The sequence below is a fragment of the Mesoplodon mirus genome, assembly GCF_964341445.2.
Source record: "Mesoplodon mirus genome assembly, chromosome: 17".
NCBI classification, from domain to species: Eukaryota; Metazoa; Chordata; class Mammalia; order Artiodactyla; family Ziphiidae; genus Mesoplodon; species Mesoplodon mirus.
The window spans coordinates 77,859,354-77,873,277 of record NC_138993.1 but is presented as its reverse complement, the minus strand read 5'-3'; the positions used below and the strand labels follow the sequence as shown (position 1 = coordinate 77,873,277).

Here is a 13,924-nt window from a genome sequence, read left to right as displayed (position 1 = left end):
GTCCGAGGCCTCATGAGTGTTGTTCATGAAGGCGTCTTTTAACTCTTTCTATAAAAAAAGGTGATCTGAGTTTATACAAAAAGGCGTATTCTCTACCATATCTTCTGGGATACGTCTATTTTTATGTTAAATTTGAACATTTTGTGTGATCAAAATGCTGGGTTAACTTAATGCTTCTTTTTACAAAGCTGAATTTACTTTGATTTAAATTTTCCAGGTGTCATAGCTGTTTTTTCAGAGTGTGTGTATTTCCTCTGTCTATGCAAAACTTACTAGAGAAGAAAATGTCATGGACTGTAGTTGCTCATCGCTGCAAAGACACCAAACCTGGAGGCTGCTTGTGCCCTTTGCGCGGAGAAGAGCCACTGTGGGACGTGGAGACAGACACACACACACACACACACACCCGCCCCCCCGCCGAGGCCTCCCATCTGTGCCCCCACCCCCGCGTCAGCTGCTCCAGCTGCCAGAGCGACCGTCCCGGTTGGCTCCGAAGTGTGCGGTGCGCTCCTGGCTTCTGCTCCACGTGGCTCATCTGCAGGGCTCTCCCCCGGGCTGCACGAGTGACCCACCCTGAAGATGCGTCGTCCCTGGGCTCTGACTGGCACTCAGCCGGGCTCCACGTGGGCCTCTCCAGTCGGATGGAGCCGCACTCCGAGAGCGAGGACCCCAAAGAAGAGGTGGAGCTGGATCCACTTCTGTGAGCTGGGCTTCCGAGTCAACAGTGTGACCTCCGCCCTGGGCATGTCCAGACTTGGGCGTGGGGATGGGCAGTGGGAGGGGACGGCCTGCCGTGGGTGTCAGGCCCCCAGCCGCCTCCCCCCACCAGTTCCCTGAGCAGGAGAGCGTGGCCTGGGGGAGGCGCAGACGGCCATGGTGAGACAGTCCGTGTTTCCCGGGGCACTGCTGTCATGGCATTGCTGCTCCGTGGGGCCAGGCACACCCTCACGGATGAGAGCTGAGTCCTCGCTGCGGGGTGAGCACTGGACTTCGGGGAGCGTGCCTGGATTTCATAGTGTAGAAAGCTGGGCATTTTCAACACTTTCAGGTATTTTCTTGAACAGTAGAAAATCAGGGACTGACCGTGAACCATAACACGAGGTCGTACTTGGCAATAAAAGAAACAGAACCTCGGGCGTGAGCATCCTGCATTTCCACTGGTCTGGAGGCCTGTGTGTGGAGCGGCCGGCCTGGCCTTGTGAACACAGGCCCGGCGTGGTTGTTCGCCTTGCCCCCAAATTTGGAAGCAGATGGTCTGTACCGGGGCGTGAATGGGTGTGGCCATCTAATCAAGTTCCCTTTTCTTGAGTTTTATTGTTTTGATTTGCTTACGTCGTGTGGCTTCTAACCATTTCTCAAGTTATACACGTGACTAGAGCAGTTTTCATTTCGCATGGCCGTCTGCGTCTCAGCTGCGTTGCAGGCCTGTATCTTCCTCTGCAGTGGTCCTTGTTTTTATAGAGCCCGTGAGTGCTGTAAGGAGGTTCTTACCTCTGCCTCTGCTGTGTGTGTTTGTCGTAATTTCCAGGTAGGGTTTCTACTGTAGCAAACCCAGATTTGTAGGGCAAATTAATGCCATCAAGGAGATTGCAGGTATCTTTGCAGAATTATTTATGTAGAAGTTGTAGCGCTCACCCGCTGGATTTTAAATCCTTGGTAGCCATTCAGAGCAGTGGCCTGATGACGTCATGACAGTTTGACGATAACACAGCCACATTCAGTAAGACTTCAGAGTCCACTCCTGTTCCTCCACTGCCCTGTCCGTTAGTTTGCGTCAGATTCACATATTTATTTTTGCCAAGGTCCTTTCAGAGAAATGGGCCAGCGCATCTGCAGATTGGCCAAAAAAAGGCTAACTCTGGGGCTGAAGTATAATATCAGAAATGAAACAAAAATCGTGTTTGTTTAAGGATTGTTACTTAAAAATCTGAATTGTGTTTAAACTCCGTTCTCCAGTGAGGAGAGTGTGTAAGTCACAGTTTTAACCCCTTAAAACAACCCTCCGCTCCCCAGCAGCGCGTCAGGAAGGAGCCCGCCCCCGCCTGTACCTTTGGCGGGAGCTGACTTCAGGACCCGCCGTGGCGGCCACGGAGCTGCCAACCGTGAGAGCCCTACCCTCCCTCGGGGGGAACTGGGCACCTCCGGCTTAGAAATTAACGGGGAAATAGACGTGATGTGCACCCACGCGCTCTCGCCTGCCCGTCGGGCACCGGCCGCCCCACACCCCGGGTCGGGTCTGCGGGAAGCGCGGTTCGGGCTGGACTCGCAGCCCGTCGGCGTGGGTGGAGGCGGCGGCGTCACGGGGCCGCGGGGCTCGCCGCGCGGTCCCTGCGCTGCCCTCCTCGTGGGGCTGCGGCCCTTCGGCCCAGCCGCTCCGCTGCTCCCGCCCCGGGGTCGCGCCCGCGCAGAGGCCCGCGGTGGGGCAGGCGGGGAGGTCGCTGTGACGCCGCCGCCCCCCCTCCCCCGCGACCGCTGTTGGACTGAACCCGTCTGTTCCCTGGCGTTTCAGGAAAGCGCCATTCGGTGCCAACAGGTCTGCTTTTATTGCTGGACGCGCGCCCCTCCCCCCTCCTCTCCGGGGCTCTGCTCAGACGAGGGGTCCCGGGGGAGGGGCTGAGGGCGCTGTCACCCCAGCACCGGCTCCCCGTCGCGTCTGTGACCGTGGTCGCCTCTCCGGCTGGCGGAGCTCGGCTGCTGCGTGACTCGCCGGAGCCAGAGCGCGTATCTGGGGACCTTGATGAGCAGGAGCGGCCCGGGGCCCTCGGGGGGCGCGGCGCCCAGGAGGCCGGTGAGGAACCAGGCGCCGCGGTGCTCCCGGGCCACCGCGCCGCCCGCCGCCCACCGCGCCGCCCCGGCCGCCGCGCCCCGCTCGCAGCCCGTCCGCGTGGTCACCGTGGCGTTGAGGGCCCGGCCGCACTCCCCGGGCTCCACGTGCGTGACCGGCAGCCGCGCGGGCTCCAGCTTGGGGCCACGGAGGGTCCAGCCGCCCAGCACGCCCGGCCGCGGGAGGAGGACGCGCTCGGCGAAGTCGGCCTCGGCAATGCAGACGGGCCGCCCGGCGTCGGGGCAGCGCACGGGCCGCGCCAGATCCAGCAGGGCCACGTCATTGTCCCCCGTGTCCGCCTCGAATCTCGTGTGCACGTGGACGCCCTTCACCTTCACCGCCGGCGGGGCCTCGCGCGCCCGGGAGCGGGAACCTGGAAGGAGACCGGGGGTCAAGGTTACTCCGTGCGCCCCGCCGCCTGGTTCCTGCGCGCAGGGGACAGGGGCTACCCCACGGAGGGGCCTCTCCCACACTCTCCTCTAGGAAACCCACTGAGGTGTCCGCGGGGGTGCGGGCGGGGGCGGAGCGCAGTGCTGGTTGCTGAACCGGTCAAAAGACCAGGAAGAAATCAGGAGGAACCTCTCCAAGCCAATCAGAGCTTGGCTTTTCAGATGTCATTTTCTAGGCTGACGTTCTGTTGACTGAAAAATGTCTGGGGATGGAGCGTATATTTGCGGGTCCTGGGAATCACTGTGGAGCAGTTCACAGCACAGCCCAGGCCCCGGGGTGGACAGGGATCTGAGCTGCTCCATGTCAGTGTCAAGTTAAGTGACAGTTTCATCAGCTGTGATTTCCTCCTTAGACTAAATATTCCGCATTTGTCTGCTTGCTGTGCCCAGAGTTCCACTAGGTATCCCCGTTGCTTTATGACTTTATGAGTGATCTCTCTAGTAGGAAGATAAGCTCAGTCTGTATTGCATTAGAAGCAAAAATTCTAGATTAAAATTTTTATTTCTACATAGGATAGTTTTTACTTCCAACGTGATCTTATAAAAATGAATGATAGGGCTTCCCTGGTGGCACAGTGGTTAAGAATCTGCCTGCCAATGCAAGGGACACGGGTTGGAGCCCTGGCCCGGGAAGGTCCCACATGCCGTGGAGCAACTAAGCCCGTGCGCCACAACTACAGAGCCTGCGCTCTAGAGCCCGTGAGCCAAAACTACTGAGCCCACGTGCCACAACTACTGAAGCCTGCGCACCTAGAGCCCGTGCTCCGCAACAAGAGAGGCCACCGCAATGAGAAGCCTGCGCACCACAATGAAGAGTAGCCCCGGCTCACCGCAACTCGAGAAAGCCTGCACGCAGCAACGAAGACCCAACGCAGCCAAAACTTAAAAGATAAATAAATAAATATATTTATTTAAAAAAAAGAATGATAAAATACTTACTTGTTTTCACACTAATGTTTCTGTACAAGAGTGAACATTTTGCTGTTGTCAGTACAAAATTGTCCTGTATTAGAACACCTCCACAGAAGTCTTCTCCTTCGGAATTTGTTAGTTTTACCTTTAAAAAGCAAACAGACAATAAAGAGTTGGTGCCAGTTTGCAGGATTCGGGGCAGTATAGTGTCGTGGTTAGGAATATGGGCGCACACCCCACCAGCGAGCCCAGCCCAGCCCACCCACCGCTGAGGCCGGCTCAGCGCACGGAGTGGAGGGGCGAGAAGGGGTGAGTGATGGACGCTTGGAAGATGGACGCTCAGGAGGACAGGCAGCAAAGGTACGGTCCCGCTGGGGACAGATCCCCACCCCCACCCCGCCTCTCACTGGATGTCCCCTCCCTCGGTCCTTTCGGGTCCGGTGGTCACTGAGCTCTGTCCGTCGTCGGGCCGGGCCTCCACCCAGCGGCCGGACCCTTCTGCCCGGCTCCACCTGCTGGCGAGCAGCAGGGTGAAGGAGACACGTTCCGCACATGCGCACACGCGCACGCACGCGGGGCTGAAGCAGCCCCTTCACCAAAGGGCCCTGTAAAGCTCTCTGTCGACCATGGTGGTCGCTGTGGTTACTGAGCACTTGAGATTGACTGGTCCAAGCCAAGAGTAAAAGGCTGTACACCACAGAGGGCAGAGACGTAGTAGAAAGAGAAAATGGGACTGTCTCTCATTTTTTACTGTTTATTACATGTTGAGATAATATTTAGATGTATTGAGGTAAGTAAAACACACTATCAAAATTAATTTCACCTGCTTTTACTTTTATGCACGTGGCTACTAGAAAATTTAAGCTACATCTGTGGCCGATATTGTGTTTCTATTGACAGGGCTGTTCTAAAGGACAGACGAGACAGAAGGGATGATCTGCATTAGGGGCCTGGGATGCAAGGAAAATGCAGAACGTAGGTAAATCCAAACCCATGTTGGCGGTATGATTAAAAATAATACTTATTTTGTGGAGTTACTAAAAAAGCAAGAAAAGAATAAAATATTGGTCAAAATAGCAGATGAGCCTAGTGGGAGGTGCTTGAAATAATTTGGGAGAAGGGTAAGCATAATAACTTCAGGTATTGCTAAGTTAGATATGAAAGTTTCAGTGTCAAGAGTGGTCACTGGATGAATAGAAATGGAATGTTTAGCTTCCAAACCAGGCAAGGGAGAAACAGAAAATAACAGAAATGGTGCCAAAGAAGGGACGTTTCCTGAACATGGCAGTGGAGCAGGACTCCGGCCAGCTGGTTGTGAGCAGGGCCCGGGCCTTGCTCTGGCTCTGGACCCACCATTGTCCACCTGAGTGCCACCAGGATGCTTGTCTTCCGAGAGCAGTGACATTGGAAACGGTTTTTGGACTCTTAAGAAAGGCCTTGGATGGCTGTAAATAAAACCCTATGTTTTTATTTGGTGCAAATAATGAAGGAAGACACTGAAGCTGTGAGTTCAGAATGAGAAAGTGCTTTGAAGTGTGATGTTGAGATTGTAAGTAGTTCACCTAAATCAAAGAAGGTGGAGATGACAAATAGGATGAAATTTGTAACAAAAGATTAAAACACGTTTATAAAATATTTCTGTTACCTGCCACGGGAAAGTCGGAGGGTCCTGCTCGCATCCCTGTGGCGTCAGAAGGCACTCAGAGCTGAGGGCTCCGCACGCACACCTGTCTTCATTGTGGCCACAGGAAAAGAAAAGTCAGTGCCTCCCAGGGCAGACGTCGGGTTTATCTGTGGTGCTGACCCTTCAGCCTATTCCTGGATGCCCGCTAGGTTGAGATAATTCGTGTAACACAGAGCAGGTGATATTAAACGACCTGCTCTCGGGGACCGAGGAGGCCCGGGGCAAGCCCAGCATGGGACTGAGAATCCCCCGCCCAGCCACAGCCGAGGAGGACCCCGCGCCCAGCCACGGAGGAGGGGAACCCCGCGCCCAGCCACGGAGGAGGAGGACCCCCCGCCCAGCCACGGAGGAGGAGAACCCCACGCCCAGCCACGGAGGAGGACCTTGCGCCCAGCCACGGAGGAGGTGGCCTGTCAGAGGTCCCTGCAGAAGGAGGCCCAGCGGAGGGGGCTCACCGTGGGGAATGCAGGATCTGTGGTCCCGGCCCAGCTTATGCCCCTTCGCACAGCTGCACGTGTAAGACCCCGGCCCCGGGTGGCAGAAGTGCTGACACCCATCCGTCCTCAAAGGGTGACATTCATTTTTAGCTGAAAAGGAAAACCAGACATGTTACCCTGGAAATAGCCATTCTGAAATCTCCTTACGCACTGGGACTCTGGCTTTTCACTCCAAACGTCGCCAGGTGAGCGTTTCGACTCCGGAGTCAGGAAGGCCCGTCCTCAGAGCAGCAGCTCGGTTGCGGGGGGCGGGTCTGCAAGTCCCTCGCAAGGATCCGCGTTTCCCGGGCCGTGGGCCCACTTCCCGCCGCAGCAGCCGCTCCCTTTAAGGGGCTTCTTCCAGGTGGGCATTGGGATGGGGGAGGGGACACGTGCGGGATGAAGCTGGAAGCCCTGCTTTGGCGCGAGTTGCACTTGGGGCGTCCACACAGCACTGGGCGGGGCGCTCAGGAGGCAGCTGGAGTCCGGGGATCCAGGCTGGACGTAACGTTCGTCCCGGAAACGGGCTCCGCGTTGACCCTCGGGAGCATTACGCGAGTTTACTGCTGCACGAACGACCACTGACGGGCATTGGCGCCGCCCACCCCCCACGGATACAGTGTCACGATGTTGAAGGGACATCACCTGATGAAGCTGCAGGCCGGGTCACGCACCCACGACCCAGAGAGGCGGGTGCGATCTCCCCATAGGCTGACCCCCCAGACCCATCACCCCCAGCGGGGTCAGCCGGGCCCCGGGAGAGCGGAGAGTAGATCTCGAATGGTCTGGACGGGGCGGGGGGCTGGGAGGAAGAGGAGGGGACCCCACGGGGGAAACAGGGGGCCGTTCACAAGGTGTGATTCCCAGCGGAAAACCGGGTTCCCACGGGCCTCCTCCTGCTCATCCCCGGGTTGGGGCTCGGTGCGGCCGGGGTGGGGGCGGGGCAGGAGGCCGGGGGTCTCACCGAAGGCGCAGTCCCGGCCGTCGTAGCCCGGGGCGCAGGTGCAGGTGTAGCCGCGGATGCTGCCCTGGCAGGACCCGTTGTGGAGGCAGGGTTGGGAGACGCACGGGGAGCCGCCTGCCGATAGGGACGTGAGGACACCCTGAGGGTGACACCCTCTGATGTCCCTCCAGGACCCCCTTTCCTTGCTGGGCGGCCACGTGACCAGCGCCGGCGCCTCCTCGAGCTCCCCTGTCACTGTGGTCCCCGCAGGGACGCCCAGCATCCCCCAAGCCTCGCCTTCCTCAACCGGGTCTGACCCTTCAGCACGAGGCCCAAGGGAGCCCGGGAGGCCGCTCCTCCTGATCCCAGCGGGACCCTGGGGCCTTTCCCACCCTCGTCCTCGTCCTCGTCCTCATCCTCGGGCAGTGCCAGGCCCTTCCTTTAGGTCAGGGGTCCCAGGAGCCCAAGGCTCGAAATCTGGAATCCACTGGCCTCAAGTTAGCAGCCCTCGTGAGCCAAATGCCTCCCCTGACCTTAAAGGGAGAAGAGGAAAGAATCCTGGAGTAGGTGGAGGAGACACTTACCCAGATACGTCTTCCAAAATCCATCCTGTACAAGAGAAACGTAAAAGTGTTACAAATGGGACATCTGTTTTTCCATGTTTTCTCCTGTGGCCGGGCTTAAAAATAAGAAAAGGTTGATTTTATTCACTTCATAGGAAAATACTGGTTGAAACAAAGAATGTAAAATTCTTTACATCTACTTAATATCATCTTTAATACACCCATGTCCCATGTCCCATTCAGTATTTATTTACGGTGACCCATTTGAGGAAGGGAAGACAGTCTAAGACGTGGCACAAACACCGCGGCCTCCCAAGGCCCTTTCCCCTCCGGGGCCTGTGTCCATGGCCCCGCTCTGCAGAGTGCCTGAGGCAGATGTCAACAATTCACATCACTTTTCCTGTTTTTAAAGCCAATTCAACAAGGATTAAACATTTTAAAGTGTGTATGTGGGGGGGATGTTAATTTGGGGTGGCGGTATCTAAAATTAGGAGAATTACTCAGACTTAAGGCCTGGAGGGTAAACATACAAGTAATTGCATCTCCCCAAATCATACTCGGACTTCTAACAGCTCAAGCACTTTAACAGGAAGTTGTAATTTCTCTCAGTTTGATTAAAGATGGTCTATTTCATTTTCTTTTACATGGGCATTTAAGAAATTATGATTTTAAAATACTTTAAAAATATATTAGAGAAAGGGGTCAACATTTTGTTCAGAATCACCTTTAGATATTGCTGCTTTAATATGTAGAACTGGGAAGTCTTTATTACCTATTTTACCATTCTGAAATATTTACGCACAAATATTCAGCCCCTCTGTCTACTGATCGATAAGCTTATGAGTAACTGAGAATGGCAAGTTCTCAGTTGTATTATCTAGAGTGTATGTGTGGTCGCTTGTAATCCAAGTTATAGATGATGAGAGACGTTCTTACCATGTAGGCATCCTAGGGAGGGTCTTTGCGTTGCTGATACATTGAAACAATTACGTCTCCATTAAAAACACTAAATTCCGTCAGAGTCCTGTCAAGCCGAGGGACCTCTGGGAGGAGTCCGGCTACTCAATGTGCTAATTTGCTTAATCTGAAGGGTTTAGGTGGTGGGACTCAGCTGCCATCCCGGGTGCCCCACTAACTGGCTGGGGAAAGTGATTTCACTTCTGTGTCTCTGTTTCCTCATCTGTACAATTAGGATTAGATCAACCTCCCAGGTAAGTAAATAGGTTAATTAATTTAGTTCAGTCTCTTTGAGAAAATATGTCCTCTAAGGTAGCGGAATAACCAGAAAGTGTGTGAGTCTGTGGCAGGGGCGATACATACAGTGGATGCGTCATTTTCAAATACTTCTCTTGCTTCCTCATAGACACAGATTTCTTCGTAACATTCCTTTTCTAAATTTCCCTCAAAGAGCTCTTCCAAAAGGTAGGAGCTGGCTCGTTTCCGTCTCACCAGAACTTCATTTGCTTTTGAGGTGGGAAGAAACGCTGCAGAGCAAGACAGGCATGTAGGCGCCTCAGCGTGGGTGGGCAACCCAAGAACTCCCACCCGCATCCTGAGGGCCAGGCTCTGCAGTGCTGGGAGGGGCAGACCCAACGGTTGACCCTCAGACCCGGGAAGAAGTTTACCTCCTGCTCACCACGACGTTGGGCCCCAGGCCCCTTACGTGCAGCCAGGTGAGTAGGAGTGAGCTTAGAACAGGAGGGTGGGAACCCGCGAGGAAGGGGTGGAGACCGGGCTTGAGAGGCTGCCCCCTGGGCAGTCCTCTGCCAGGACAAGAGCCCCCGATTTCTAGCTGGGCACACGGCTGCGCGGACAGACTCCCCTGGTGCTAAGGCTGACCGCATGGCTGAGCGCTGGCCACCAAGATGCAAACAGAACAGCTAGGCAGCAGGTTCCTGGGAACCTTCTTGAAAAAGACAACTGGCGTGGCCCCTGGCCGTTTCTTTGTCCCTCCCTCCATCCTGCTACCTGGGACACAGATGTGATGGCTGGAGCTCTAAGCATCATTCTGGAATATGAGGATGAGGATCACGGTGGGGAGGACTGAGTAGAGCCTCCTCCTAAGGACACCAGTCATTGGATTTAGGGCCCACCCTGAGGATGATCTCCTCTTAACTAATACACCTGCAAAGACCCTATTTGCAACTAAGGTCACATTCTGAGGTTCTGGGTGAACATGAAGTTTGGGGGACACTGCATAGATGGTGTCCACAGATTTCTCCACTGTGAGGAAGATGTTTTGGGATAGGAATGTCCTGTCCCCCAATAGTCTTTAGCCGAGTGTTTTCAGCGTCAATGAAGTAGTTTTTCCTGAATCAGTTATTACCATTTTAATTGCAGAAGAGTGACTTTACACCCCTCCTTCCTTCTGCACTTACTAATCGGCATTCTGCTGTAAAGGAGAATCTTTCCCCTGAATGCTTTGTGTTGATTCATTTATTGAATGGATTTTAAAATTCCAATGAATATTTTTTCCATTTCAGAAGTTCTGTTTGATTCTTTTTCACATCTGTTTGGGCATTTTAATGTCTCCTGTTTTCTTGTCGTATCTCTATGACGTCTCCTGTGTTCTGTGTCTGGGTATCAAGGTTTTTGTGAGTTTGATTCTACTCTTTTTCCTGCAAGTTTCTGGTTGTCTTCTTTCCTTGTGTGTTTGGGTTTTTCTTTTACCATGAGAGGCCCCAGGTTGAGAAGGGAGCCCGAGGCAACGAGGACCCATGTCTCCCCGCGACGTGACACTGGATTGTTGGGGTGTCACTGCAGTCACAAGCAGTCACCGCAGACCCCTGGGCCGACTGCAGTGACTGCTTCTCCAGAGAAGTTTCTCTTTCTCCTCCCAGCACCAGCGTCCCACCGGGGAGCTTGTCTCTTTCCTCCACGTGGTGCCAAGCGTGGTCTGAGCTGGAGTGGGGTCTCCTCCTGGGTCCCCTCGCGCCGTGTAGGCTCTGTGCCTGGGGCTGCGAGGTCCTGGGTTCCCAGGGGAGCTGAGGATGGTGGGCATGCTCCACTGCCTCATTCACTCTTTTGCTCCCCTTGGTCTTTTCCCTTGTGCCAGGCAGGGGCATGTAGCAAACATGGGATAAAATAATTACTCTGCTTTCAGTGTTACCGGGAGGGTTTTTCTGGGTATCTGATCTATGGCCCCTCCAGGACAGGGCTTCACGAGTCCTCTTTTTGTTAGGCTGCTTCGGCCGTTTACCTCGTACACGGTTCTGCACAGTTGTACGCGGTTGTGAGCTGTGTGCTGCCGGGGGTGGCGGGGGAGTGTCTCTTACTGAGGCCTCATCCCGAGCTTTGGGTTTTATTCTAAAGGTTCGACTGACTGTAAGAGGTGTCTGACGTCACCCTGTCTGCTGCGTGGAGGGAGCAGGGGAGGGGGGCGGTGGCTGGAGCCTTGGCTGAGGTGGGCAGCGCAGCTGAGAGAAGTGGATGCAGGCCCTGCGGTCACGAGTGTCCCAGGACATTTAGGACATCGAAGGAAAGAGGTTATGATCATTTTAATAATGTACTTATTTAACCCCATAGATCCAAAATACTTCTGTTTCAACCCACAGTTGTTAAAAAACTATTAATTTGAGTTTGCATTCTGATTTCTGTGCTAAACCTCTGCAATCTGGTGTGTGTTGAGCTCCTGGCGACCTGACCTTGGCCACCGGTTGGGTGCGGGGGCGCATTGGCCGCGTGGACGGCAGGGCTCCAGGGCCCCCCAACTGCGGTCGCTGGTTTGGGTCTGAATGTGAAGGAAGGTTGAGGACGGGGAGAGGCCCGTGGGCGGGGGGCGTGGAGGGGCTGGGGGGCCCTCCCGGCTCCCCCAGAAGCCGTGCCCTACCCAGTCCTAAGCCCCGGACCCAGCGGCCAGCTCCACCTGGGCCCCCGGGGACCCCGAAGGGCACGGTCACTTCCAACATACTTGTCACGAACGGCGAAGAGACCGGGAGCTGGGCTCCGATCATGCTGGTCCCGCCGAGGGCCCTCGGCTCCCAGAAAAAGCCCCCAACCCACCCACCCGCAAGCCTGAGTCAGAAAGGATGTCCAAGGTGGCGCCTACCTGCAGGCTGGGCGCCGCGCGGGGCGAGGAAGGCGAGGAGGGCGAGGAGGGCGAGCGGCGGCGGCCCGTGGCCGGTCATGGTCATCCCGCGGCCAGATCCCTGCCCGGCTCGGCTCGGAGCGCGGCGCAGACGGGAAAGCAACCCCCGAAGAGAAAGGCCACCCGCAGAGGACGCGGGCTTATTGGATATTTTACCGGATAATTCGGTGTCCTAAACAGAGGCTTCAGTCCTGTCTTTTACTGTTTAAGGCGAAGAGAGGGAAAGAGAGAAATGAAAGGCCGAGGCCGAGAGGGACGGAGCTGGGGAGGCTCCTCGGGAGGAGGTCGGAGGTCGGAGGTCGGGGGTCGGGGGTCGGGGGTCGGGAGCCGAGCCGTCCCACGGGAACTGGGGCTGGACCGCGGGGGCGGGAAGACACAGGGGCACATTTCGCCGTCACGGAAAGCGGAGCAGATAAGGCGGCAGGCACAGCGCGGTGGGGCCATCGTGGACAAGCCGGTCACAGAGGCTCCCTGGAGGGGGGGGGAGGGTAACCCGAACCGAGCGGGGCAGCGACCCCCTGCCCGGGGGGGAGGTTAAGGCAGACCCTCGAGGGCGGGTGTCCACCAGGCCCGGCCAGCGGGGCCCCTGTGAAGGGCTGGGGAGCCCACCACCTCCCGGTGAGACCAGCCGTCCTGGGGCACCAAGTGCCACGGGGAAGGGGGCCTGGGGGACGCTCGGGAAGAGCCTCGCTCAGCACCACGAGGTGGTAGATACTCTGACCTCCGTCTGAGGGGACAGCAAACTCATCCCCCCTCACCGAGCGGTTCAGCACGGGGCCCCCGGTGGGCACTCTGCCTCTGTCCATCTCAGTCCCTGACTCTCTGTCTCTGTCTCTGTGTCTCTGTCCGTCTTTCTCTCTCCCTCTCTCCGCCGGCAGCCCGCACACCGGGCTTCCCTCCTGCTAAGGGGCCCCAGACGAGAACCCGCACGGTGCCCTCTCTCCCTGCATCCTCTTGGTTTCCTTCGAAGGCTCATGTAGTGTGTTTTCCCAGCTGTTTTGTTCTTTCTGACGTGGGCACCTCGGGGACCAGGGCTGAACCCCGTTCTTGGCAGGAGCCCTGCTTCCCGTCCACATCGTCGGTGAGGACACACCCCCACTCGGTGATGCGCCCGGGCTCTCCTGATGCAGAGCCACCCCGTCCTGTTTGTAATTCAAGTTGCGCCAAGCAGGGCGATGCTCGGGACGACTTTCCCCAGGGCTCTGGTACCTCCATCAGGGTCTCGTGGTGGCTGTAGTGAGGATGCTTCTAGAACGGAAACATCACCCTCCAGCCCCAAGGGCCGGGGGCTGCACCTGCAGCGGGCGCAGGTCTCCGGCTCTCTAAGCCCGCCCCCTCCCCCTGCCCCCCCCCCCCGCCCCGCTCCAAACGCGGCTCTGTCCCAGGCGTGTCTTCGCCCTGCCCCCTCAGGGACCGCGGGTACCAGTGAGCAGTGCCTCAGTCTCGGGAGGGACAGTCAGACCCTGACCCCCCGCCCCCCGTGGTTCCTCAGGGTCGGCTTCCTGCTCACGTCTGTCCCCGGAGGAGACTTTCTAGGGGACATGCAGTGGAGTGGGACCGACTGTGCCCACAGGGCACAGGCCTGATTCAGGTCCACCTGGAGACGAGCTTTGAGGCAGGTGGTCCCAGGGCCCACGGAACCAGCATCGTGCGACCCACACGAGCGGCCTCCCTACCCCGCTGCCCGAATTCCCTCTGGAACCTCACTGAGTCCAGCTCTGTTTCCCAACAGGGAAGGTTTAGCGCCTCGGGCGGTGGGGACCCCTCTGCCCTCCGTTCCCAGGTGCCCAGCTGCCCTTGCTCTCTGACCTGTAGGCTCAGCCCTGCTGGTGAGAGATGCAAGCCTGGCGGGAAGGAGGGCTCCCCTAGAGCTCTCTCCGGACCCCAGGCAACGTGTGGGCTGACAGCCCATCCAGGGTTTGCTCTGGACAGGGACCCCCGTCCCCAGCACGCAGGGCCTGGCCGTCCGAGGCCTTCTCTGTGGGA

General features: G+C 56.8%; 1 protein-coding gene across 2 annotated transcripts; it reads right to left on the bottom strand.

The window, feature by feature from the left end:
- Positions 1-19: 19 nt before the first annotated feature.
- Positions 20-13,869, bottom strand: PROZ (protein Z, vitamin K dependent plasma glycoprotein). 2 transcript variants are annotated; one of them, XM_082602248.1, is made up of 8 exons: positions 13,748-13,869; positions 9,172-9,335; positions 7,873-7,897; positions 7,310-7,423; positions 6,325-6,456; positions 5,831-5,916; positions 4,213-4,330; positions 20-3,197 (listed from the first exon to the last, which is right to left on the bottom strand). In XM_082602248.1, the coding sequence occupies exons 1-8, from the start codon at positions 13,848-13,850 to the stop codon at positions 2,626-2,628; spliced, it is 1,314 nt and encodes a 437-aa protein (XP_082458374.1). In that variant the 5' UTR covers positions 13,851-13,869; the 3' UTR covers positions 20-2,625. The 2 variants fall into 2 exon arrangements, with proteins under 2 accessions (XP_082458374.1, XP_082458375.1); XM_082602249.1 differs by lacking the exon at positions 13,748-13,869 and adding an exon at positions 11,900-12,010.
- Positions 13,870-13,924: the final 55 nt, after the last annotated feature.

Coding starts and splice junctions, on each gene's coding strand:
- PROZ (XM_082602248.1), bottom strand. CDS start 13,850: ATGGGCTGTCAGCCCACACGTTGCCTGGGGTCCGGAGAGAGCTCTAGG. Junction 9,336..13,747: donor CAGCAGGGCTGAGCCTACAG/GTCAGAGAGCAA, acceptor CTTGCTCTGCAG/CGTTTCTTCCCACCTCAAAA. Junction 3,198..4,212: donor AAACATTAGTGTGAAAACAA/GTAAGTATTTTA, acceptor GTCTCCTTCCAG/GTTCCCGCTCCCGGGCGCGC.